Here is a 26,460-nt window from a genome sequence, read left to right on the forward strand (position 1 = left end):
ACATAGAGACACCCACAGAGAGAACTCACAGCATCCAGCACGGGAATTACAAAAACTCAAAAAAGCTTTCCAGGGGCTAAATAAATATCTTTCCTTGTATTTGCACTTTTTTTTTTTTATTTACTGAAATTTGGAAAGATACATAGACTCTATTGCCTTTATATAAAAGTGTAGTCTATGAAAACAAATTTTTTCATATACAGGTTAGATTAAATTGTGACCAACTTCTAGTATCTATGTGTTTTATTAAAAAAAAAGCGGTGGACAAGAAGAAAGAGTTTGAACTATGCGTGATGAACTTGTAAATGACATGCTTTTGGTATAAAATAGAGGCTTTCTTCCAGCACACGTTAGAAATGTGTTCAAAATATATAGAAAAGCTCCACAGCCTGATACTTGAATTTGCACAAACAGCCCAAGGCAAGCGAGAATCCGAATGAGTATTTCCACAGAAGACTACTCATTTACTTTCACAGACCACATTTAAAATAACTACAGGATTAATTTCATTCCCTTTGCCAGACTTCTCCTGAAAGCAAGGAAAACCTGGCATTTCGGAAGTATAATAAATGTTACTTATAAACAAGACTGGAAAGAGTGGATAGTGGATTGGGGTTGGGGGTGGGGAAACGAACCCTTTAGTTACAATATTTTAGGGAAATGAATCGAGACAATAAAAGAAATTTCAAGTCCAGTTGCTCCACTATACGACATCAGCAGTTTAGAATCGTAAGCAGAAGCAAAAGGAATAGAGCAAATGAGGAGAAAAAATGGCCGATAAAGTTTCTGGCTCCAATACAAGAGACATATCATTACCATATGATCTAATGTGGGTGTCAGCCGGCTTGTGTTCATTGAGGGAAACTTTATTTTTTAACTGTGCTATGGAGTAGAAGCAGGAGGTTTTCAACCTAGTGACAGTCACAGAGCAGCACCTACCCCTCCTCCTTTCCACACCTGCAAACTCTTTTGCTTGCGCTGAAAATTTAGTGTAATTACATCTCAGCTTTGAGGGCTCCTGTGGCAAATCCCCGGATTAAAAGGTATGGTTTTCAATAATTGTCCTGAACTCTGCTACAGACTAATAAAACTTCGATCCAGTTGAGAGAAAAAGGAATTGCTTGGTGAGAAAAAGAAAAGAAAAAAGAATTGTGCTAAACTTTTAATAATGTTTCTGCAGCATTTTAAACAAGTCTTACTTGAAAACAGAAGTTAAATATTTGGTAAAATGGTTGAAGGCATTGTTTTAGTTCTTTCTCTCTTTTCTTGCAAAGATGTTTATTAAAAAAACTAGAACCTAACACCATGGATATCTATATTGATATATTTTGTATTTGTACTAATGAAATGTTCAGCTCTTTATAGGAAGTGTTTACAGAAAAGTATTCTAGACTAGCATACTGTTTGTAGCTGGTTTATATATTTAAGGATTTACTCCCCTCCTGAATTCTTGTGTATTTTAAGAACTTTTAAAACCTCAGGGAAGTGAACTCTGGTGATTAGCTGTAGAACTCTAATATATATTTCTACAACTAGAAAAGAATATAAATTATCACCAGAGAGGTAAAAATAAACATTGAAAATATTTATGTTGATTATTCAAGACCTAAAATAATCGCAGAGTTGGCTACATAATTCCTTAAATGTAAAGAAGAGACCATGTCAGTATTTTCAATGCAAATAAAATTTTATTATAAGATACATTCACTATAAAATGAGGGTAGAGGTTATTTTTCTTTCTAATTTCAGAACAGGGTAACGTGATGACCTCTGGTTAAGTGGGCTCCCAATTTAAATACCTGTGGCTTTTTCTTCCTATTACTGTTTTGACCAGAAAAAGAGCCAAATGCCTCCTATAGTACCCCTTATGTATAGATAAATCCTGCTTTTATTGTTTATTTTTAAATTATTTCTACTATTCTTGAGGTTCTTAATTTACCTCTTGTGCTGGGGATTTTAATTTTGCTCTGCATTTATAGCTTTACTTATCTCCTGAGGGTTAAATTTTGACTTTGAAAGTCACACCAAGGGCATAAATGGCATCACACAAAAGTTGATCTGAATGATATAGTTAATTTAATGGGCTGAAGAAGTTTAAGAAAGCAGAAATTATTACTTTTGATAAAACTCTTATAAATTATGGCAATGAGCTTTAGTGGAGTAGTGACATTCTTCTTCGCAATTAGCATTTAGGAAAGAGCATGCATTCTGAGAATACTTAAAACAGTTTCAATGAAATTTAAAAAGTATATTATCTCAATAATAGTCTCCTTGGTTCCTACATGGGCAACTGCTGTGTTTTTTTAAAATTTTTTCTGATTTATTAAGGAAGGAAGGAAATGATTAAATAAATCATTAGTATCAACAGCATTGTTTTAAGATGCTGAGTCTTCAAGTATCCTGACAGTAAGCTGTTTCATGGGGAATTTGTATGAAGTTTCTGGACATTTTATTATTCTTCCCCAGGACATTCAGGATTAAAATGCACACACACACACACACACACACACACACACACACACACACAGAAAAGTGATATAAAATAAGTAATGGAAGCTATAAGCTGCCTGTTGGCATTCAGTTTCAACCAAAAAGAATATTGTATGGAGAATTTGCACCATTTAAACAAGAGCAAACAAATGTAAACGATAATTTTCCTCTGAGCTAACACTCAGTATTTCCTTTTTTGGGTTAGTGAAACAACCAGGCATTTTCTGCTCTGGAGAAAAGATCAAAAAGTGACATTTGCATTAATTCTCGTTGCTATTTATTAAATCTGCAATGACTATGCTTCGTTTTTCTTCTAAAACATTAAATATGCAAGGCTAGCAAATCTGTGGTAAACCGTAAACATTGCATTTTAATGTGAAACAGGCAGAAAACCCCTCCCTTACATGCCCTGCGAGGGAACACTGCCAAAACAATAGGCTCTCCTTTAAAGGACAATGCAGTGACTGAGTGGGAAGGGGCTCCAAGAGAAAACTTGATCCTGAATTTAAAGGAGCAGTGTGAATAATAACCTTTGTAGTATTTTTTCCATGAAAACCCAAAGGCCTGTATTGTCTATGATCTGCCTTAGACAATCTTCATTGATAGATAAGAATAAAGGTATGAGAAACTGAAAAATATTTGTTTCCTCTCTAGTGGATCTAGGCAAACATTTCTAGAAAGTACATTAGGGTTAGGGCATACAAAATTTTTTTCTTTCTTTCTTTCTTTTTTTTTTGCACGTGCTATAATTGGATAATGACTCCGAACAGTTCTTTAATTGTAGTTATGAATGTGCAACTTTAATAAAGATTCTTATAAGTGTCCAATTCGAAGTAGAGATGTTGAGACTAAAGATAACATCTGCAATATGTTTTGGAAATACTTAGAACAGTTTCAAAGGGCTTTTAAAATATATCAGCTCAAAAACAGACCACCGTTCTCTACATGATCAAGCACTTTTTGTTATTCAGATTCATTGAGATTTAGTTATTCAGATTTGTTTAGTTCGCTTCAGCCAACTCAACAGCCAACTCAACAACATAGATATATGTAAGTGCTTATGGAACAAATGGATAAATACTGGCTCTATTTGTTGAAACTGTACTTTTTTGTTTGTTTACAAAATAGCCCTATTGATAAAACCATATAACATCTAAGTCATATAAAAATCAGGATTTTCCATATGTGTTGATCGGTTTATTAAAAATTGTCAGTTTGAGAAACTGGCCAACTGATTTATTTTTAAAAGTGAATCTTGGTTATACCAAGCTGAGGTTTTCAACTTGATCTCTTTCTCATACTAGAAATTTGATAATGGAAAAAGATAATTTCGTATTTTAAAAAATCAGACTGGTTGCTTGGAAAAAATTGAATAACTTGTATTGTTAATAAATCGGTGGTCAATTGAGTCATTTGTGTGCAAAATATTGTGAAAGGCCCAGGGGTACAGAACAAAGAATAATAAGACACGCCCTGAGGGAGTACATCTTCTAGTGGAGGGGACAGAGCACGCACGCAAAACAAATTATAATAAAATGTGATAAGTTCTTTAAAAGAGGTAAGAGCAACGTACTTTGGGAGCACAGAAGAGGGAGAAAGCAGGTCCTACCTGGATGAGCCAGGGAACACACAAGAAAAGCCCATTCGCTCATATAATCTTTACAGCACTCTTACAAGGTAGGTATTTTAAATGGCACTTAGCTTTGAGTATCAGAATTGAGGTGGGGACTGGGAGTGGAGAGAAAATGGAGAGAAATGTGCCTTGAGATAGCAGTTGGTAGCAAATTATGAGTGGTTTTGCATGCGACAAAGGGGATGTGGACCTTATTGGCAAGCCATGATAAGTCAACCAAAGGTTTGCGGTAGAAGGTTAATACAATGAAATTTAATCTTTAGAAGATAACTTGGGCAGCAGTGTGGAAGATGGCCTGGAGTAGAGGAAATATTCAAGGCAGGGACCTGTTGGAAGCTCTTGCCATAGTTCCTGGAGTGATGAGAATGGCTTGGCCCAGGATAAATACAGTAGGATGGGGAAAAGAGATTGGCTTCCAGAGATATTTCTGAAGCGGGAATTGGAGATCTCTAATGTGTATAGACCAAACTTTCTTTGACTATGGCATGGCTTGTGCAGTGAAAATTCCAACAAGATTTATCTTCGTGACAATTTTGCAAATGACATAAACATACAATATATCATCTTAATTCAGACTCAAAATTCCATACAAGCAAATTTAAATAATATTCAGATGTCTTTTCATAAGCAAATAGATGTGCGAGATAGTCTATAATGTACCTTATCACCTTCGAGTATGTTTTTAGTGCTCTGCTTCCTAACGATAAATGAAATATTATTTTTTATGCTTTTCTCTATGTTCACTCTACTGTGGGGTCTTATCTAAGAAATGACCCACAGACCAGGCAGTGCTACTCTTCTAAACCTTTTGTTTGTTTCCTAGGTTCCTTGGTTGTGAAAATACATGAGATAAATCATGAAGGCAACTATCATTTTCCTTCTGCTTGCACAAGTTTCCTGGGCTGGACCATTTCAACAGAGAGGCTTATTTGACTTCATGCTAGAAGATGAGGCTTCTGGGATTGGCCCAGAAGATCGCATTCATGAAGTTCTAGACTTAGAGCCTCTGGGACCAGTGTGTCCTTTCCGCTGTCAGTGCCATCTTCGAGTTGTCCAATGTTCTGATTTGGGTGAGTGGAGTGCAGGCTCTCTTTACCTACCTTGTTTGTTTTATTCATGGGAATGGCTTCCCTGAGGATTTAGCATTTTCCCTTTTAGTCTCTGCAATTCCAAATGTGAGAGACAGTGCCACCTAATGAGGAGTGAAGGAAGCAGAGTAGGAGAGAGAGAAGTGGCTTTGCGGTTGAGACCTTTTTTTCTGTCTTTTTAAAGTCAGGGCTCCATCACATTGCAATCTTGGACACGTCATTTTTTAAAAGAAATCTTTCTGAGTTTCATGGCTCCCTTCTGTCAAATAAAATTTTGAACAAAACAATGTCTTATATTCTAGGATTGCAGAGTGACAGTTTATTTTAATTCCGTGATTTGCTTTCATGAAATCTCAGTTATTAAGAAAACCTGGTCATATCTCTCTACTCTTGGCTTAGGCCAGATAACAGAGTTTGAACATTACTAAATTCTAAAATATGCAGAGTTATCAGAAGCAAAGCAAGTAAATTTTAGAGCAAAAAATTATCTTTCGAATCCCAAAATACTCCTGTAATCTCTGGGTGTTAGTTTTGTCTGTACTTTGGCATTTTATAATCCAGTTGTTTATATTCTTTAGAAAGTTTCAAAGGAAATCTTTATAACTAAGTGTGGTGTAAATATTCGTTATAATCACAGAGCATATATCTTTAGCCTAACACTGTAAATACACTTTGATTTATTATCTTTCAAGAAAAATTTGGCCTGGGAATTCCAAGAGCAATACACTTAGAAGATAAATCTCCAGAAAGTTTGAAGCCCCAGCAGATGGGCCAAAGGGGAATGAATCTTGTTTACATGGCAGCTGATTCACATTCCTCTTTTCTTCTGGTACATTTTCTTATTGGAAAGAAGAAAGAAAAAAACTTCACAGAATGATTCTGCGATGGTGCATTTCCTTATGGAAGAAACCCAACAGAGTAGTAGGACACTTCTTTTAGAGGCCATATATTTATTCAGAACATGCTTTCTAGCAGTATTTTGCAAGAAAAATTGCCACTAACTTTTGTGGTTAGAGTAAACTATACACAGGAACCCAGGAGAACAGAAAATATTTTGAATAGTGACAACTGTGAAACAAACAGTTTGAGATAGCTTCTTCAGTGCTGACATATATTATATAGCCATTTAAAACCCAAATAAAAAGTGTATAGAAAGTCTTTCAAAAGACTGCAGGATAATTCCACTAGATTCATTCATTCATTCATTCATTCAGCAAATATATTTAGAGCCCATATTGGGTCAGATCTGCTCTAGGCCCTGGAGAGAAAGGGAGGTGGAAGACAAATATGGTCCTTGTTCTTATGGCTCTTATAGTCTACTGGTGGTGATTATGCTTTTCTGAATTGTATGTTTGCTACAGGGGAGATTAGATTACTATCATACTCTACAGAATATATGTGTGTGTGTGTGTGTGTGTGTGTGTTTCAGGAAGATTGTCCCTGTGCTAACATCTGTTGCCAATCTTCCTCTTTTTGCTTGAGGAAGATGGTCCCTGAGTCAACATCCTTGCCAATCTTCCTTTACTTTGTATATGGGATGCCACCACAGCATGGCCTGATGAGTAATGTGCAGGTCCAAGCCAGGATCCAAACCAATGAACCCCGAGCCTGCCAAAGCAGAGCACGTGAACTTCACCACTATGCCACTGGGCCGACCCATCTACAGAAATCTTTCATAAGCACCTAGGGATTACCTGCATCATTGGTTTACGCAGAAAAATAATGAGGTTGAAATATCTGAACAAAGCAATCAACACATGATGGATATACTAGTGGCGACATTTTCAAGTTACTAAAATGACTGAGTTCTTAAGAAATGTGATGCAAGTTAAATCTCTTTGCCTCTCAGAACGAGGTTAAAGGATTTGCGGTTACTCTCACTACATATATTATCAACAATGAACGGTTGATAATTTTTAAGGGAGGAAGACTTGTCCAGTCACTTGACTGAAGTTTTATTTTTCCATAAATATAGTTTTTCTTTGCTTGCATGATAAATAGTTCATAAAGCTTGACTTTGGTGAAAGCATTGGGACAATTTTTCCCCCAAGCCTATTGAGCAAACTAGACCGAAAAATGTAGTCTTAGAAAAATATCGTGTTCATTGACTTGGCTGTCTCATGAGACAGTTTTGTCATTGTCCTTCTTATGGTTTTGTTTTGTTTATTTTGTGTTGTTTTAGATGAGAAAGTTTTCTAGTTGTTATCTTTTCTCTAGGAGCCCAGAGTGTACATCCTTCCTTTATTGCACATAGGCTTATTGACCCTTATATACAAAAGAGGTAGCTAAGATTGTAGTAATTCATTTCAGGGAACCATATTTAACTGAAACAACTGAGTTCCAATGAGCAATGGGCTCATCCAACTTATTTTTGTTTTCATTAATTCACAGATGCATATTTAAATATGTTGTCAAAAATTTTGATCAGATACTTCTAAAACAGAAAACACGTTTCTTAAAGGAAAGAACAATCCACTTGCCTTTAAAGAAATCACTTTAGGGGGCCAGCCCATTGGCGTAGAGGTTGAGTTCGCACGTTCTGCTTCTCAGCGGCCTCGGAGTTCGCCGGTTCGGATCCTGGTTGTGGACACAGCACTGCTTGGCAAAAAAAGCCATGCTGTGGTAGGTGTCCCATGTATAAAGTAGAGGAAGATGGGCATGGGTGTTAGCTCAGGGCCAGTCTTCCTCAGCAAAAAGAGGAGGATTGGCAGTAGTTAGCTCAGGGCTAATCTTCCTCAAAAAAGAAAAAAAAAAGAAGAAATCACTTTATTCACATTTTTAACTACTATCTAACTCACTTTATGATCTTGGCAAGCTGTTCAGAGCCATGACATCTTCATCTGCAGAAAAATCATGGTCAGTCTCAGAGATCCTGAGTTACCTGCATGTGTGAGTTACCTGGCTCATAATAGAGGTTCAATACATTTTGTTAAATATATTATGATTATGCGGAGTTAAAGAGGGAAGAAAAGTAGAAAAAACGCAAAAGCAAGGAAGAAGAAATGAATAACCTCATTCATAATAAAGACAATGCTGTTGATTTTATTTTTAAGTTCTCTAAAAATCTGAACATGAAGCTTGAATTATCAGAATAAAGAAAAAGTGCAATGCACTTTGGGATGAGAAATGTGAATGCCTATCTGTATCAAAGGCTAATGCTTTCTTAAGGATTATCCCTGCCAGAACTTTTAATGAGCTGAGAGGAGCTCTAGTGTTGAAGGACAAGGGTGCTTTGTCATCTCATTACCTAAACAATATTTAATATAAATAAACATTTCTCATTAAAATATTTGACTATTTTTGCCCCTAAGAGGTATGTCTGACAAAGTTAAACAACATCAAGTTTTTAAACAATTTTTTCAAAGCTAAGATGTAAAAACTGTGAAATTAAAATTGGATAATTAGTCCATGGGAAAACTTGGGTGTTGAATAAGATACATTGACCTTTTCAGTCCCTGGTTCTAATTTATCAGAATAGAATTATAGTACGTTTTTCTAGAGCCTGGGGAATTGAAAGAGTAAACGTATATTTTAGCCTGTCAAAGGAAGTAATGAATTCTCCATAGATATTGCAAATTGTTTGGCTGAACTTGATGTAATTTAGCTTGTAATTTGAACCAGAATTATACGAGACCAATATCTTCTCTTCTTTCTTTATCTATCCTCTTAAGACATAAAACAAGTCACTCAATTATAGTATTGATTAAAAACAACAATAAAAAATAAACATAAGTTTAGCAAATTCAGATATCTAGGAGTTACTTAAAATAATAAACCTACAATGTAACTCATTCTTGTCAGATCTTTAAAAAATGTTTTAATATTGATCTTGTGATTGGATACTTTGTTTTATGTACTTAGTATCTTGAAGGAAGATGGTTTCCCTTCCTTGTGTGCTCTCTGGCTCAGCCATTCATTTTTGGATTAAAGGCCGCCAGATAGCATTCTTAGCTATTGACATTATTTGGCATCTCATTGCTGAAAAACAGATCAGCTCTGACAGGTAAAAAAAGCATAAGCATTACTTTTTATTATTCTTCCAAATAAAAGTAATAGTTATTGACAGATTTCTTATAAACAAGTCTCAAAATAACTGAAATACCTTTTAAAATAATTTAATAGTGGAAATAACTTGGCTTGTACAGTTCAACACCTCTGAACTCAAGTCCTGCTTTACCAATTACTACCTGTAACTTTGAACCTTTCCAAATCTGTTTCCTCATTTGATAAATGAGAATATATCTTACTTAATTAGATAAGAATATAAAATATTTATCATAGTAACTGTTACACTCAGTTTACCATTTCAGACAAAGTCAGCTAATAACATGAGGTTCTTTCTGATGTTTTCCTTTATTTTTCTTTGAAACTGAGAACCTCTAATAAGTTCATGGCTTGTCAAGTTGGATCCGAAATAACACCTTCTTTCCCTTTCCCCCTAAAGAAGGACACATCACCTCTGAATGTAAATAGATAAGAATTAGAAAATTGTACAATTATCAAGCAATTCAGCATTCTCCAAACACTATTCCTTTGAACAAAATGGGTTTGTCTGAGTGGAGCACAATGAAGCATTTGTAATCATTTTTTATAAAATGATTTTATAATCATAAATGATTCCCAACCCATGTCTTTAGCCCTCTAGAGATGATGCCAGAAGATGGAATGTTTTATTTTGCTGTTTTAAAGCATTACAAATAGCTAATGGTTCTTACAATGTACCTCATATTGCAAAGGATATTTTAATTTTTAAAATCCCAGGAAAAAATTGCAACTCTTTAAATTGCACAGATTTCATTTTCTTCTTTTTTAATCATTTTGTCTCAACTGGTGAAAATTGTGTCAGTGGTGACCCCTTGGAACATAGTATGCCACAACTTGTCTCCTGTCTGGGGAAATTGGCTGTCCAGAAGCAAATCTTATAAATGAAGTAAATGCACTCTTCGACTTCTTCCAAGAAATCAACCCAGAAGAATAAATTAGGCCTGTTTTATAGAGGGCAGAGAGAATGCTGGAAGCGCCGTTGCTTTCATAGCTCAGGTCTGGCAGCAGCAGGGACATGGGGTGACCCTCATTCAGAGTTTCAGATGCATCAAAAGGGAGTCTCCAAGATGTAGTACAAGAAGCAGGCTGTGCACACAGCATGCCCAGTGGGTTGTCTAAAGTAGTGTTGGCTAGGGGTGGGGTATGACAGATCCTCAGATGTGGCAAGGGTAATGTTCCAGTGTGACTCAGATAACCAAGGCTACTGACTCAAGGGGTTAAAGATGAGCAGGAAGAAGAGAGGAGTCAGAGGAGGCCAAGGAAGCGTCTGTCTCCTTGACCTAACTGAGAACTGACATACCTCTGGTTTCCTTCTCAGTCCCAGGGCTGGAGAGAGAGGCAGCTGTGTGGGATCAAGGCATTTGGTTAGACTGCAGCTGTGATGCATTCCTCTCTGGATGATCATCCTGGCTCTCCAGAGGACAGGGTGGGAAGAGCTTAGCTGGGATATCCACTCCCTGGGTAAACAAGGAAATGCAGAAGACCCTCTCTTCTTAACTTTTCTCCTTCAAAAGAGTAGCAAGAAGATTATATATTTCCTTGAAAATAAGGATAAAGGAGAATTAAACCAGTTTGCAATCCAGTCTTAATACAAGGCGAAAGCCCTGTAGTGACTATACTCTTAACACTCAAGACTCAATTAACCCTCGACTTAGTCTGCAGATTTCTTAGAGGCAACTTCAGCAGCTTGTCTACTTCTGTGCTTTCTCTGTGACCTACATTTGCCTTGATTATTCTATAATAATCAATTTTATATACATATATTTATTTTTTCAATATCTTTAATTACCTATTTAAGCATCTCCTCTCTCTATCAGAAGGGAAACATGCTGATAATTTATCCTTGTAGACCCTCTACTCAACAAAATGCCTATACTTGGTAGGCTCTCAAACATCAATAAATGCTTGATGAATGAATAAATGACCTTATTCATGGCTTAGGGCTTGGATGAGTGCATAATTCTACAATGTCCTAGATTCTATCAAGCTGGAAACAGGAAAGAACATAGCTGACTGGGAATTAGGAGTCAGGGAGCTGTGGGGCACGCTTTCCTTTTCCCTTTGAGGATGACCATAGAAGCAGAAAGCTCAAACCTTCCTGACTTTATTTGGAAAAAGAACGGAATTAAAGGGGCAATCTTCTATATATCTGAAATCTAATCCAACTGCCATCACAGTCAAATTGCCATTTTTAAGAGGAAAACTTGCATGCCTTGAGCAGAAGAGTTTTGTTTTTTTTGTTTTTTTTGAGGAAGATTCTTCCTGAGCTAACATCCATTGCCAATCCTCCTCTTTTTTTGCTTGAGGAAGATTAGCCCTGAGCTAATCTCTGTGCCAATCTTCCTCTATTTCTTTTGTGTGTGAGACAGCTCCACAGCATGGCTGGTGAGTGGAGTAGGTCTGTGCCCAGGATCTGAACCCACAAACCTGGGCCACGGACCAAAGTTCAGCGTGTGGAACTTTAACCACTCAGCCGTGGGGCTGGGGCCCAGAAAAGTTTCTTAATGGAGCTGGGACATATTATTTTGGTCTTGTGCCAAATATTGAAGTGTATCACCACTGTCCTACTTATTAAATTGAAGACAGGATTATAAAAAATATTGTTGGAAGTCAACAAGGGTAAATCTTATTTGGACCCCTGCCACAGGACAGAAAAGAAAAAAAAGGATGATGTTTTAGGACTGGCCTTTGTCCAACATGATGTTTACCAGATTGCTGACATTTGCTAGCAGGACAATGCTATTCATCACTGGGACTACTGGGGGGGGAAGAGCACAATTCTTATTAGCCTTTACTTCAGAAATGATTTTCTGGTAACATCTTAAGTAGAGTTTTACTTATTTTAATAAATAACGCCATTTTTAAAAAGATGAAATTCCTCTTACAGAATTTGGGAGAGCAAATAAATAATTCAGACTAGCCTTGGAAATAATTGCATTTTAATGGAAAATTTAGAATTATATTAAAGGATGCTTATTAAAAATAATTAAATTTAGGAAACCACTCTGCTCCTGTTACTATTGCTGAATAAATATTACCTCAAAACTTGGCGATTTAAAAAAATAATTTTATTTTCCTCATGATTTGAGGTACAGGAGATTTGAGCAGGGCTCAGACAGGCTGTTCTCAATTGGGGTCTCTCATGAATTTGCAGTCAGGGGTCAGCTGAGGCCGTGGTCTCTGGGTTGGCTAGCCTAGGTCAGTCACCTAAGATGGCTCACTCTCATGACTGACGATTGATGCCACTGTCACCTGCAAGCTCAGCCGTTCTGTCATCTGGAGTGCCTCAGGTGGCCTCTCCAGCATGGCGTTCCCAGCATAGACAGACTTCTTACCCCTGGGGCCCCCAGAGCAAGCTTCCCAGAAGAACTGGCTAGCAGCTGTACAACCTTTACTGACCTCTCCAAAGTTATGCTGTGTCACTTCCACCACATTCCATTAGTTCATAGAGGTATCAAAAGGCCATGCCAGATTCAAAAGAAGAGGAATTTGAGTCCATCTTTTGATAAGGTTGCGACAAGTTTGTATTGAAGAGAGCATATACGGTGGGAGATATAATGAATGCCATGTTTGGGAAATGCAATTATCTACACACTCAGATTTATGTACATTTCTAATGAGAAGTACGAGCACAAATTATGTATTATATATGGAAAGTCCACAGATATTACATGTCCTTGTGAAGGTCATTATTTAAAAATTGCAAACTATTTAGAGGTCAAATCAATTGTATTCAAATCAATTGTATTCAAATCAACTTACAAGTCTACTTCATAGTGTCAAACTTTCTATTGAAGGCTGTAAACGAGGCATCGAGTCACATCTTTGAGACTTTGTTTCCATCATAGAGCATCTTTTTCAAAGCAAATTTTACCTGGCTAATTGATATTTCATTTAAAATGCTTAATATCTTACTTTTCATATCATTTTATGAATGGCTATAAAATTCATCAGTATCAATAAGAATGATTTAGTTAAAATCCTATGTGGTTGACAAAATCATATATAAGGCAGAATTTGTTAAGTTGATTTAAAAGCTTAAGGTTAAAAAAAACAACTTAAGGTAGAATAATTGTTTTCATAGCATACTGCCTGTTTCTATACTCTTTAAAGATTCGTTTTAGTTCAAATAAACAATTTGTAATTGAAATAGAATTTTTCATCACCACAAAATAATCCTTAGGTCTGATGTATTTCTACCTTCAGTCTACTTCATGCCCAGTATCCTCAGATTAAGAGATAGAGCTAAGGGATGCTAAGTTAGAGATCCTTGTTCTCTCTACATAGTGGCTGAGTTGATTTATAACACAGGTGGTTTTAACTCTAAAGATGTTATGACCAAAAGAACAAAGATTGATATTTCACAGATTTGCGAAAGAGTGTGGCATATGCCACTATTAAAATACAGTTAAATTAACCACGAACAGATTCTGGGAGTTAATTATTTGTTGGGAGCATGTGCTTACTAAACTGAAGGGTTACCATCCAAAGGTGGAGCTTGGTAGATAAGCTCTCCAAAGACCCTGAAGTTCATGGGAACAATGATCATGTAACAAGACCACAAAATGACTGACAAGAAAAGCCAACCCACGATCAAGGGCTTTAGGGGAAAATAAATCTGTGTTTGATACACCTTCAAAACAGATTCCAGCTTCCAGGATAATATGCGTTATAACTGCATTATACAGAAAAAAACCAAAACAATCACTTTGCCACAGACTTACAGGCTAATAGTCAGCAAGATAACTGGAGCCGCACCCTCTCATCTCCTCATTGGTAATAATGACAGGCACCAGTAATTGAGGGCCTGCTGTGCACTATGGTAGGAGATCATTCTGTAGAATAGCCTATTGAATTCTCACAAAAATTCCATGAAAGATGCAAGAAAACTGAGGCACTGAGAGCTTAAGCAACTTGCCCAGTGATCTGAAGGATCGAGAAGAGGAACAAGGATTAAAATTCAAATAGTGATCTTATAAAAAGAAGTTTATAGAAACATTTATTAAATATGCTAAACCTATAAGATAAGATCCGCTTCAACAAGTGCAGCAGATGCCAGTATTTTCCAGCATAACTTCCCCTTCTCCCTTCCGTGTTATTTTGACAGAAACTTGCTCACAAATATATCAAAGACAGAAGAAAGTGAGAACAATTTTCAGGTGTAGATAAAGGGGATGCTGTATTTGATAGTAGCATTTGTTTCTAAAATGTTCCTGACCAACCAAGAATCAGAAAGAAAATTATGATTATTATAGCCAGTTGTATCCTAATACTTCTGAGGGAAAATAAGAACCCTCATGAAAGCAGGATGTGAAGAGGTGATTGTAACAAAACATAACAGGAAAGATCTTTAAGTTGATTATGAACTTTTCACCATGGGACATCAGGGCAAACAATGATTTTAAAAGTAACCAATCAAAAAGCTACCTCTGTGTGTAGAGCAGTAAGATCAAAGTTCTGATGAAAAATAGTCATTTGTGTCTCTTATCCAGGACCTACAGAAAAGAAAGGAAACTAAAATGCAGGACAATACATTATAAGCATATATAGAAGGAGTTTGAAGGGGGAATCATTGTTATCTGGAGTGGTTGGATGAATATTATAGAAGGAGGGGGTAATGGGTGTGCTTTAAACGATTGTCAAAATGGAAGGAGAAGGAAATGAGTAGGCAGAGTATTCCATGAAACATAATTACATGAAAAGAAACAAGAAGCTAGGAATAAGCACAGTATGTTCAAGGGACATTGTAGATCAGCATCTTTTAAAAATATGCACAGTGTGGGCCGGCCCAGTGGCATAGCGGTTAAGTTAGTGTGCTCCACTTCAGTGGCCCCAGGTTTGCCACCTCAGATCCCAGGTGCCGACTACACATCATTTATCAAGCTGTGCTATGGCAGATGTCCCACATATAAAATAGAGGATGATGGGCAGAGATGTTAGCTCAGGGACAGTCTTCCTCAGCAAAAAGAGGAGGATTGGCGGTGGATGTTAGCTCAGGGCTAATCTTCCTCAAAAAAAAAGTAGGCACAATGTTTACATGCATAAATGGCACATGATTTATTTCTAGAGTGAGACTCTTACCATCTTGTTCTTGGTTTAATTTAACCATGAGCCACCTTGAATAAGCCATTTAACTTTATTGGATTTCCGTTTCTTTACTTATGAAAGAGGGAGTATTGAATTAGCTTAGAAGTTCCCTGATTTCTGGGACACTAAATTTTTTTGAATGTTGAATAAGTTAATTTCTTGTTAAGGTCAAAACCAAATCCAACAAAATAACAACAACCTGCCATCTGCTATCAGAATCATTTTTCAAAAGAAGGTATATTTAAAACGGGAGCAGGAGCTCATCTCAGAAATATGCGCGTGTATGTGTGTGTGTGTGTACATGATAATTTATATTAAAACTAACCAGATCACCCTCATTTTTTTCTGATTTTGATATAAACTAATAAGAACCTCATCCTAGAGTCTACCTGACCAGCATTTGGGAAACATAGACTAACTGATATTTAATAGTCCTTCCCTTTGTGACATTCTAAGGACTCGTAACTGGGATAATTTCCCTGTCATACTCTACCTAAGATTGTTGAGCAAGCTAGTTAACACTCCAATGCCCTGTCTAGTCCTTAAACGTATGGCATGTTATTAAGTCTGATGTCAGAACAATTCTTCTTGGGGATACAGATAGATATGACAGAAAAAATATCTTGGAAAGTAGGAGAATTGTCTTCCTGTCTGCATTTTGTCACTCCTAGCTACATGAGCTTGTTCATTTCATTAAACCTTTTCTAAAAATCACCTGGAAAAATGAAATTAACATACTGCCTTACCTACCTCACTGTATTGTTGTAAGGTAAGTAATATAACATATTTTAAATTTTTTATAAGCTGTAAAGCTACATGAATACAAAGTTTTAATAAAATACTGATATGTGAAATCCCCCAAATGGATATGAATTTACTAGTAATTCAGGGGAGATGTTAGGGTTATGATTTTAATCATTAAAATGACTCTTTAAGAACTAAACTGAAAAAATCACAAGCTTGAAGGCTTTTTTTATGCTAAATCTTCAGAAAAAAAATGTATATAATTCATCCCAAGTAGTTTCTGTTGTTATAAAATTCTAGGATGACAACGTAATCAAAATTGTCAGCCATCCAGATATATCATGTTTTTCTCTCCACATCTGAAATTTATCTGCACTTTGGCATTGAACCAATGTTAAGAGAGCCACTAGAAGTGAAGTCCAACAATGTATAAAAGTAAGCCTAAGAGGAAATTAAGACATTGACAAAGAAGCCCACAAAGTAATGATGAAATGTAGGCGGTTAACTTTTTTCCAAATGAAAGGAATTGTGCCTTTTCTTGGTTGGAGAATACTAATTATCAAAGATTTAGCAGAAGTCTACCGCTCCTAATTGCGTGAAATTAGCAAACTGACATTTCTGAAAATGGCAGCGATCGTGACTAGATAGTGCAGTTCAATATCCTCCTGCACGGGAGATGCTTTGGTGGTTTGCTGTCACTGAAAACGCTTCACTCTTGTTATTTTTCTTAAACTCTTTCTGTAGTGAGTCTTGGAATACATGTATGAACGTGTAGAATCACCTGCATTTTCATATTTAAATTTATAATGATAGTTGATCACTGAATTGCGAACTAGACTTTTTATCCACAATCAACAGAGCAGGGATCACATGAACAAAATATTATTTGGAAAGAACTCAGAAGCAGGTAATTTCAGATATATTTTCTGTAATTGACATGGAAGATGTGAAAATAGGAATGTGGCTATCATAATCAAATTTATCACTATACATTTACATAAGATTAAAAATTGGAAAGATATCTTCCCAACCTAGCAATTATTACATACTGTGTTGTAATTTTCTTTTTAACTGAAAACTATAGATTGAATTATATTTTCCACGAGGAAGTGGACAATTTCTATCTTGTTCCTGCTGTATCCCCAGGGCCTAATAAATTGATGGTGCCTAAGAGGTATTCAATAAAGCTTTGTTGAATGCATGAAGGAGCGATATTCAGCACTTTAAGTCTCAGATATGATGGAGAAGTTTAGAAATATTTCTGGTTTATTTTATGCAATCTTAAAATATAGAAATGATCAGATGAATTCGAGTTAGAATATCAAATATTTTTTTTCTCGAGGAAGATTAGCCCTGAGTTAACATCCGTGTCCATCTTCCTCTACTTTATATGTGGGATGTATGCCACATCATGGCCTGACAAGTGGTGCATAGGTCCGCACCTGGGATCCAAACTGGTGAACCCTGAGCCGTTGAAGCAGACCGTGCAAACTTTGCTGCACCACCAGGCAGGCCCCAGAATATCAAATTTTTGCTTAACATTCTACATCAATATGGAACAAAGCCAGTGGAAGAGAGAAAGGCAAAAGGCTATATCATTTAATATTTTTCTCCATTACCATTCATAATGATGATTTATTTAATATGCATACCTTTTGAATGAAAACAGTTCATCTTTATATATCTAGTTGAATGACTATTGAAATGTTTTTCAATTCCATAGAGCATTTGGTTATTCACCGTGTTTACATCTATAAACTAAAAACAGTAACTCAGTTAGTTAGACCTAAATTTAAGGTCCAAAAATAATGCTTCATAGGATTTATTTTAGAGAAGTTACACTAGCAAATTTATTTTATTTTATTCTAAGTAGCCACATATCTATTGGTCATAAAATATCAATTAAAGTTGACATTGTTTTGGTATTCCAATAAAAACTGAAAGAACTATTCTCCCAAAAGTTTGGCTAAATTTTCAAGTTGTTGACACAACAACTTGCTTGCATGGTCATATAATTTTAATTTTAAATGTAGATCTGTGACAGTGTTAGATTTATGAAGAGGATTTTTGATGATTTGGCTAAAGCTCTTCCCTATTGACAGGATATTTATGTAGAAAGGCATAGATTTATAAATCACTCATACTTACCACTTATCAAAAGAAGTGCATACTTTCTAATACAAGAACAATGAAATAAAACCCACTGTGTACTGAGAAATTTGAGCCACACCCTAACAAAACACAAATTCTCCCCTCATGCAAAACAGTAATTACATGGGGCAAATAATGTGTTCCATTTATGATTTCAAAAACATTGTTTGACTTGATTGGAAAAGATAAAAGATATTTTCAACTACCATTGATATATTTCCTAGAAGAAGAAAAATATGTTGAGGTAAAAATATGTTGTGGTAAAGCTATCGTTGCAACACTGACTTCTTTGTAAACACAGCCTTTGTGATTCTGTGGCCATGTGGCCCATTTTACTGATTGCTTTTCCTGTGGTTCTAGGTCTGGACAAAGTACCCAAAGATCTTCCCCCTGACACCACGCTGCTGGACCTGCAAAACAACAAAATAACCGAAATCAAAGATGGAGACTTTAAGAACCTGAAGAATCTTCATGTAAGAATTTTTTTGGGGGGGTTGTTACAAGATCTGACTCAAAGTACGTTTTTAAAAGAAAACTTAGTTAAGGCGAGGAGTACTATATGGTAATTAATAAGCACATGAGTTTCATTAAATTCTATTTTTGAGGGTGGTGAAGGAAAGCATCAAATTCGTTAATCCCTAAAAAATCATCCCGTTTTCTTACATATACCCACCCCATATAGCTTTGGTATTTGCTTCATAAAAAAAATACTTTATATCTTAATCTTCTCTCATGTTTCATGAGTAAAAATTTTTATCTTCCCAATTAGTTGTACTTCAATAGTGGAACAAAACACAAAATGGATTGATCTTAGAGTGATTTTATTTCTTTGTTTCTTTTGTTTTCTTTCATTCATTTTCTGAGAGGCACAAATAACCTTGTAAAGGCTCAAAGATTGGCACTCAAGAGAAAGAGGGATAACCATCTATATTTTATTTAGTAAATATAATTCCATCTTCAAATATGTAAATATTATGCATGCTGTATCCTTATCTTTATCTGTTTTTATTGTAATTTTTGCTTACCTCTACTTCATTATAATGTAACACACCCAGTCTACCAATCAGGATTCCAGCAGAAAAGAGGTAACACTCTCAAAAGAGTTTCACAGAGGAGACTTTACTGAAGGGACTATTTACAAAGGAATATGGGAACCAACAAGGCATTGGGAAACATGCAAACCCACAAGGCCTGAAGAACTAGGGAGCCCCAGAGCCCTGGAAGAGCTGGGGAGCTATAGTCCAACCTCCTGATTTCCTGCCAGTGTCTCCTATGGTTGAACCTAACTAGACGTCAGAGGACAAGAACATCTGGGTGATTCGGGCCCCAGAGGTCAGCCTCCTAGGATATAGGAGATGGTCCAAAAGGGCAAAGAATGAATATGTCTTTAGTTGGGAGAAGGTGTGTTATAAATGGAGAATGACCAACCCAATCAAGTAGGGTTAAGCCTTGCTAAGGAAGCCTTCTCTAACAGTAAATGCATCTTCTGTTTGCATAGGGCATCAGAATCCTGATAACATTTGTCATCTCCTCCAGCTCTCTACCTGTGGGATGATAATGATATGGTTTCCCTTCAAAATATCAGTGCACATTTAGTGTAAATAAACTGGACTTCAGTGTCCTGAAGAAATACTAGAAGTCTCACTCTATCTTGTTCTACTCTGGTAGGCTGCTCTAAAAGTATTGAGTCTGATCCAGGAAAAGGCATTTTAAGAAGGGCATTAACCTTTGAGACCCGGAAATCATGTCTTAAAGGCACAGTTGATAGAGAAGTGGAAACACAAAAGGAATTTTAAAAAGTCACAAATGACATATTTGAAGGACAGTATTGGAGACGAAGAATTGAATTTACTTGCTTCAACTACAAGATGAGAGAATTGCTCTATTGACAAGTGAATGGGAATTCCAGGGAAGCAGACTTTTGTTCAACACTAAAATGCAATGTAAAAAATTAGAATTTTCAGAAAATGGAGAGGATTGCCTAGTGATGGGTTACCTATCTGTGGAGATAAGAGTTCATAGCTTCTTATAAGGAATATCATAGAAATACATTCTTAAAATTGGGAGCACATACATAGAAAACTCTATTTTCATGTCCATTTCTTTCTCTTAATCATTATAGAAAATAATTGAGGGTATATATAATAAGAGTAGGCAAGACATAGTAAAATATAAATATAAAAAATAAATCAAAATCATCTGGCTGCTACATATTAGAATAAGAAATATAGATACAAGGTAAATAATTTAACGTAAAAGTAAAATAAACTGGTCATAATGTACTATTGAGTTAATATAACCAAGATAAGATTTAGTTATGAACTTTCTGACAACCAAGATGAGAAAAGCAATAAACATTTATCCATTAGGAGGAAATATACCAGGTTTTTTAAAAGGAAGCAAAGACTTGTTCCTTAAGATTTTAAGCTTTTCCATAATAAAAATAATAACACTTAATTTATTGAAGGGTCCAACAATATAAGTACAATATGCTATAAGTAGTGAGTGTTATGGGCACCAAGTAAGAGAAAAATAAGACATCATCCTACATCAGGCTATCAGTTAGTGTTTTGAGAGACTATGAAACAAAGTCGTCTTAGAGGATTAGCAGACTTTTGAAAAGAAGAGAATAAGAGGGCTTTCCATGAAAGAAGAAAGGAAAAGCAGAAGAAAATAAGCAACAGATAAATAAAAATACAAGCTGGTTAGAGTTAAAGATACAGGCTCCGAAACATGGAGGGTAAGGCTGGAGTTAGAGATCTTCAACCTTGGCCCAATGGGATCCATCTCTGCTGACAGGACACAGGGCTGCAGCCCCCACTCCCTTTCTCTGTTTTCATGTATGGTTTCCCTGGGAGTGAGCTGATGATGACACCAATAAGGTTTGTCAATTACTATTTACACTATCGTTGGAACAAGTTTAAAGAGGTGATAATAAATAATGAATATCATTACTTTCAATAAACTAAAATATTAAAAAGCTTCATGTTATTTTCATAACTTTACCTTAAAGCTACTTTTTTAAGGAAGGAGAATTCTCATACTCTAATCCCAACTGCCTGTGTATTTAAGTGTAATCTGAATAATTTGTTTAAACTCTTTATTTCCTTAAATAAGGGATATCTTGTTTCTGTGACGTTCTTATTAAATCTGGGATTTGTAATAACGTGTTCTTTCCTTTCCGAAGTCTCAATCTAAGTATGTTTTTGGGGAACTGTCATCTTGGCAATCTCTTTCTTTCTACTTCAAAGTGTACATCGGAAGAAGAGAGTGAGTTTATTAGAGCTTCCAGCCATTCAGAGGATGTTAAACAGCTATTTTTCCTCTTACTCTTTCATTCTTGATCATTTCTATCCTTGTTATTTGGCAAATGAACATCATAATTTCAGCCGGGAGAGCCATACTTGAATGAGAAGGAAGGAGAGAAATGAAAAGTTAGCGAGGATTAAAATAGAAAGGATTTGACCAAAAGTTCTTTTCTTCTCAATAATTTTATTAATTTACAACTCTGTGGCTCATTATGAGTGGTACATGTTGCATAAGAGTAGTTTTATATCCATATATAGTAGGAAAACTACATAATTATTCTATAAAATAATTGGAAGTGTGAAAATGAAGTACGGTAATGCCAACTTTGAATATTTTTCCTTTGAATTAAAGCTTAATAAATCTAGTAAGGAAAATTTTTAAATTAGAAATCACTAAAAATTTTTTTCAAAGATTGAATAATAGCAAATATTTGTGTAGCAATTACTATACGCTAGGCAATGTTCTTAGTACCTTAGATACATTAACTTATTTCGTCCTTATTACTATTCTTTGAGGTAGATACCCCTGAGAACTCCTTCATGTAGACGAAGACACTTAGGCACAGAGAGGTTAAGTTACTTCCTCATAGTCACACAAAAAGTAAGAGTCAGAACTTGAGGTCTAAAGTCAGAAGCAGTCTGGCATGAGTCTATGCACTAATAATTGCCTATAAATATGATGGTAACTATAAAAGCCCCTAAAACAATATCTGGTATAGTGAAAGCCCAACATAAAAGTAGCTTTGGAGAAAACCCTACATATTATGTCAAATTTCAACATTTAACCTAAAATAAAAACAGGTTTTTCAGATGACTTTTAATACAGTTATTTATATCAAGCTTTCAGAACTTTCTTACCTACATGGCAATTGAGGATCTCTTTTGCATTTATAATTAAGCATATACATTTTTGAATGTCGTTTAATGACAAAAGCCCTCTCAACCCTTCCTTCCGTTAGCTCTGGCTTTTACTCATTTCCCAGACATTTTGCCTGTGAATATTAATTTCCTATGATCTTAACCTTCCTAAGTTTTACTTTCTGTAATATACATTGGAATTTCTTAAGATTTTGTTTTAATCAACCAATGCATCTTTTAGGATTAGTTACAAGATTGTGTTACGTGTAATAAGTTTTAATTAGTCAAATATTATGAACTGTATAAGAGTGTACAGGGTTAATTAACCAGCTGTTACCTTCAGAAAATACTCTTGCTTTTCTGAAACTGGAAGTTCTCACTGTTCTATTATTGTAACTCCCTTTTTGCCCCTCTGCATTTTCATATACGCATAAAAGTGTACTACAATAGAAAATGCAAGCTTCTCAAACTTTGATAAAATTATCTTGAATTCCTTAGGATTAGTTGATAAGGAATCTTAAAATAATAACAGTGTGGTTATGTAGACATACAGATCATTGGAAGAGAATGAGGCAGTCCAAAATAAGTTTACCAATAGCCATAGGTATAACAGTAGTAATGAATTAGAAGTAATTTCCTATATTAGGAGAACTCAGAAACAAAAATTTAAAATTTACCAAAAATATTAGTATGTTCGACTATATAAAACTTTTATATGTAAAAAGGGCAAAAACAGAAGAAAAATACATTAAGCCTCTACATATTATATAAACTATATCTTTATTCTGTAAACCAATTATTAAAACAATGAAAATGAGAAGTATTATGATCAGGCAATCCTTTTCCTCCAAAAAATACAGTAAATGGTAGGAAAATACAAGGAAATTTGTTTAACCATTTAAGTAGCAAGGAAATGCAAAGCAAAGCAATGAGCTGCAAAATAATGTATTAATTTGGCAAACTTTTTGAAAATGATTATATCTAAATTTGTGTGGTTGCAAGAAATTTTTACTTTCTTGCCATGCTTTTGTAGTATAATTCATGACAACAGTCAACGAAGATGGGCATTTAGGTTGAAAAGCTGGTTGGGGGATGGATGCCTGTGTCATTGGATTCTTTTCAGGTATCTTGAGTCATTCTAGTAATTTCAATGCTTTTAGGAGTATTTATTGTTTAAAAATTAAAAGCATATAAAGTCTATATTTCGCCGCATTCCTTTTTCCTTTATTCCTGATGTTCAGGTCCTCATACACTTCTTATGTGAAGGGATCACATCTACTTAACGTTTTCTGATTTCTTGCAATTTTGCAGATTTCTCTGTGCCTCCCCTGGATGGAATGAATAGACTACACACTTGTTTTATGTTTGTGTGGAAGGTTTTGGAACTAGGAAGATATTGTTTTTGTTCACTATCTACAGGCGTTGATTCTTGTCAACAACAAAATTAGCAAAATCAGCCCTGGAGCATTTACACCTTTGGTGAAACTGGAACGACTTTATCTGTCCAAGAATCATTTGAAGGAATTGCCAGAAAAAATGCCCAAAACTCTTCAGGAGCTGCGTGTCCATGAGAACGAGATCACCAAAGTGCGAAAAGCGGTGTTCAATGGACTGAACCAGATGATAGTCGTAGGTACAGATATTCTTATCACTCTGAGACCAGGATTCAAGGTTCACCTTAAGAGATCCCAAGTAAGCTTTAGCCGCAGGAAGGTAAATTAGCTAGAATTTGTATGTCGTAGGGCGTAACAGCAGCAGGGCCAGAAGGAATGGGATTTTGAATCTGTGACTGACAACGTTTTTATTCCCTGTCCTTGAGGATCTGAGAATGTGGAGAAAGCCCTAGGATGAAGTTATCCAACTGCACGCTCAAGACACCATTGAATTAAGTAGCGCTTAATTAGAGATATTTAAGGCTATCTTTCCCATGGTGGGATTTGTTATATTCTGAACACCTGTAAGTCATCTGCTTTAAAAAATGTGTTAAAATGTTTTGCTATAGGTGTGGTCAAAAATTGGAATTTTATAATTGGCTTAGAAGATGCTAGATTCAAATTATTTAATAACATTTTAACGTATCTTGGGAAAGTAATAGTCATAATCAGTGTGGTGTGAACTCTTGCTTTTGTTGATTTCTGGGCAAACCTGTGTATATACCTTAAATAATTTTGTTGTTATTGTTTTCGCTATTACTGCTTTTTTAGGTTTTTTGTTGTTGTTTGTCTTTTGTTTGTTTTAATAAGGGAAGTGTTTACCCCATTTTGCTATTCCTTTGAGGAGCATGTCCTTTAATTTCTCTTTTGTTTTTCAGTCAAACTGTTATTGACCCAAGTTTCTGCTAAATTCCTTGTTGAAACAGACACTACTCTGACTTGTAATATCCTAAAATTGTCCTCTAAAAGCTTTGCACTTATTGCCTTTGTAGAACTGGGCACCAACCCGCTGAAGAGCTCAGGAATTGAAAATGGAGCCTTCCAGGGGATGAAGAAGCTGTCCTACATCCGCATTGCTGACACCAACATAACCACCATCCCTCCAGGTGATAGAAAACTCACGAGAGCAATTTGAGAAGCTAAATCCAAAGCCTCTAACATTTAAAAAGTTCTTTCAGAAATTGTCTTTTTATTATTTTCAGTAAATTCTCTACCTGTAGAAGTGTTTCTAACGAGCGTGGGTGATGACTGGGCCATCCAGAGTCGCTGTAGAGATGGCTAGACTCTCTTACCTATAAAGTCTCTTCTAAGATGCAACAATGCCCAATGATTTTGTATTGTAGAATTGTGATGTCACAAAGAAAAAAATCGTTATTTAAAAACTAGAATGCCTTAGTAGCACTTTGTAAAAAAGAAAAAGAAGATACATGGAAGTACTTCTGAAATTAGCCAGTTTTTACTTTGAGTCTCCAACCTTTTGGTGCATTCCTTTCTGTCTACAACATTCCAGTCATTACCATCTGGATAAGAGGAGCCACAATGGCCACGCTCTTATTTAATAGTGGTGGTGTGTGTTGTAGAGTGTGGGTGTGGGAGTCTGTTTGCTTGAGTTCAAATTATCACTAATTTGGTTCTAGGAACTTGGACGAATTATTCAACGTCTATGCCTCCATTTCCTTATCTGTAGTGTGGTAATAATATTAATATCTACCTCATTGCATTGTTTTAACACTAAATAAATAATTAGTGAAACATGTGGCATGTAGATAAGTAGTGGATTGATATTGTCTTTTATTATTCATTAAAAATGTTTCTAACACTCATTTTGCTTAGGTAAAGTCCTAAACACTGGAGACAGGGCAGCAGATAGAATATACTCCCCGCCTTCAAGGAGCTTGTTGACTAGAGCAAAGCCAGATGAGTAAAGAGCAATCACCCCACAGTCATGGGGGTAAGGTCGCTGTGCTAAGGGCTACCCCAGAGAGGCACATAAGCCAGTCTTTGTGAATCAGAAAAGGCCTCAAGGCACCAAAAATAAATTCCTCTAATTTTCGCATCTTTCCCTGCCCCAGGTTTTTCAGTCTCACAAAAGCTCCTCTATATTTTCCAATTTTCCCTTCAATCTGGCCATTTCTCAACTTATACATCTCATTCTTAGACTGCAGGCCAAAATGTAGATATTCACCCCCGGAAAGCAATTATCCTTTATTGTGCTTCCACAGAAAACTCAACTTCTTCAAGTACGTATTCCATCGAATGGTTTCTTACCACCCTTTGCTCTCTCCACAGTCTTTTTGCTACAGAGGATGTTTTCAATGCTCATAATAGCAACTGCTGGTGTAGATGGATTAGACAGGAAAGATGATAGAAAACAGATTCGATAGATAGACAGATGATAGATAGATACAGATAAGGAGAGAGATTGATTTACAGTTTATAAAGCACTTTCATGTTCGGTCTCCAACTCATAGCAAGTAACAAGTGATCATTTTTTAGCCCAGTGCAGAGATATATACATACATATATATGTATTTTTAAATATATTTTGTTTATATTTTAGTATATTTTCATAATATATTTAATAAAATACTTATATTTTATGTATTTTTATTTTATATATATAG

At 35.6% G+C, this 26,460-nt stretch overlaps 1 protein-coding gene across 2 annotated transcripts in view; it reads left to right on the plus strand.

Annotated features, from left to right (window-relative positions):
* The first annotated feature begins 865 nt into the window (after positions 1-865).
* DCN (decorin) overlaps positions 866-26,460 on the plus strand; it is a 37,672-nt gene continuing 12,077 nt past the window's right edge. Inside the window, exons 1-5 of one of the 2 annotated variants that reach the window (XM_046646313.1) lie at positions 866-1,043; positions 4,947-5,193; positions 18,598-18,710; positions 23,823-24,036; positions 24,829-24,942. In XM_046646313.1, coding sequence (XP_046502269.1) covers positions 4,980-5,193; positions 18,598-18,710; positions 23,823-24,036; positions 24,829-24,942 — 655 coding nt within the window. In that variant the 5' untranslated portion in view covers positions 866-1,043; positions 4,947-4,979. Of the gene's footprint in view, positions 1,044-4,005; positions 4,168-4,946; positions 5,194-18,597; positions 18,711-23,822; positions 24,037-24,828; positions 24,943-26,460 lie in introns of those variants that run through there. The other variant, XM_046646312.1, reaches the window with a different exon arrangement.

This window comes from Equus quagga, chromosome 19, assembly GCF_021613505.1.
Source record: "Equus quagga isolate Etosha38 chromosome 19, UCLA_HA_Equagga_1.0, whole genome shotgun sequence".
Taxonomy (NCBI): Eukaryota; Metazoa; Chordata; class Mammalia; order Perissodactyla; family Equidae; genus Equus; species Equus quagga.